Source organism: Laccaria bicolor, genomic scaffold, assembly GCF_000143565.1.
Source record: "Laccaria bicolor S238N-H82 LACBIscaffold_92 genomic scaffold, whole genome shotgun sequence".
Lineage (NCBI taxonomy): Eukaryota > Fungi > Basidiomycota > Agaricomycetes > Agaricales > Hydnangiaceae > Laccaria > Laccaria bicolor.
In genome coordinates this window covers 79656-81429 of record NW_001889963.1, presented here as the reverse complement: position 1 = coordinate 81429, position 1774 = coordinate 79656, and the positions used below count along the sequence as shown (strand labels likewise).

General features: G+C 40.0%; 1 protein-coding gene across 1 annotated transcript; it reads left to right on the top strand.

Annotated features, from left to right (window-relative positions):
- Positions 1-230: 230 nt before the first annotated feature.
- LACBIDRAFT_318474 (uncharacterized protein) lies at positions 231-542 on the top strand (the record flags this gene model as incomplete). Its single annotated transcript, XM_001890371.1, has 1 exon — positions 231-542. The coding sequence occupies one exon, from the start codon at positions 231-233 to the stop codon at positions 540-542; it is 312 nt and encodes a 103-aa protein (XP_001890406.1).
- Positions 543-1774: the final 1232 nt, after the last annotated feature.

Genomic DNA, 1774 nt, shown 5'->3' with positions numbered 1-1774 from the left:
TTGCAGCTGTAAGATGGCTTCAAGAAAAGTGCGGAATCAAGGGAATCCGAATTTCCGTGTACAATTCTAAGGCAAATGGAAGGATAGAAAGACCACATTGGGATGTAGTACAAATGTTAGCCAAATGCTGTGGACCATAGAACCTTGCTAAATGGTATTGGTTCTTTTGGCAAGTTTTGTGGGCAGATAGGATAACAGTAAGGAAGCATTTTGGATGTTCACCGTTTTATATGGTAACAGGAGTGCATCCTCTTATACCTCTTGATGTACAAGAAGCAACATGGCTGGTTAAATTGCCGGATCGTGTATTGACAACAGAAGAATTAATTGGCTATAGAGCAAGAGCTCTAGCCAAGCATGATACGCGTTGCACGGGGATGAACGTGAAAGTGCAAAACACGCAAACAAGGATCAAGTGTGTTGGGGAAAACCCTAAACACCTAATACTCACACACACACACACACACACACACACACACACACACACACACACACACACTATCACAATCTCGGTGCAAGAGTTCGAGGGCCTTTGGTATTAAGAAATACCACTTTTGTCTTCTTAGGTTTAAGTCTCAAGAGTTTTCGTAATAAAACAGGGTTTTATTATTGGGTATGGTATTAGAATAGTTCAATACAACAAAGTATGTCTTTCAGGGAACCTGGTTGCTCAAATGTAAAGTTCTTGAACACAGTTTTCTTTATTGACACGAAACATGGATTTATCGGACTTTTATAACTCCCTTGAGCTTTTTATTATGTCACTATGCTCCAAAACTGGTGATACAAGTACACTGTCTCGTCTAAATGATACTGTGCTTAAAACCTCTTATTCAAGTCTCCAAGTAAGTTGACTCCCAAGCATGCTGGCTTCGTTCACACTGTACTTTTCTGACCACAAAGAAATCCCCTTTAATTGATTATAACTGTCCACCTCCTAAGTCTCTACTTGGAGTATAACTAGCTGGTCAACGGGGGACAATTCCTTTCTTTTGACCTGCCAGTGCGCTCCTTATATACTCCAAAAACCCCTATCTATGCTTTTACATGTGTTTTCTACGGTTATGTATTGGTCCGAAATACAAATAGCTTTTTAATGATCGTGTGGTATAGTTTATAGTGTCTCTCTTGTGGTACACTACAGTTTTTGTAGTGTTGGTATCTTTTCTTTGTCAATCGCATCAGTGTTTGATGCGTACGCGGAACAATCCGGTTTTAATTATATCTAGTCCAGACCGGTTCCGCATGCTTCTTTATCATGGGCTCGGCTACTAATTTGACATATCGTGTCATTTCAGTGATGGGCGTGCTGATGTGTTTGATACGTATGCAGACACACTGCTGGCTTCTTTATTTCCAGAGGTCGTTAATTTAAAATACCTTGGCACAGTTTCTGTTATCATATGGAGATCGGATGGCACTCCAAAGAGCTTCAAATGACTTTCTTAATTATCAGGGGGTCTCCAGGATGGATTACCTAATGTCTTTCCAGGTTTGCGGATCATGTGTCTTGGACGATACAACGCATCACTCTTTGATGCATACGCAGGTATTGCTGTACTTGACGTTTTACATGGCCACAAGCCACGCTTGGTCCTCATATGTATACTACATAGTCGCAGTATAGTCTTTCTAGTAGTAGAACATTATTTCATAATGTCCACATGTAGTTTATCCTCTAGAAGTCTTGGAAGTATTATCACAGGATAAAAGTCCGAGTTTCCATATTAAAATCCATTACATGTTTCTAAACCCTTGGTAGTAATGCAATCTT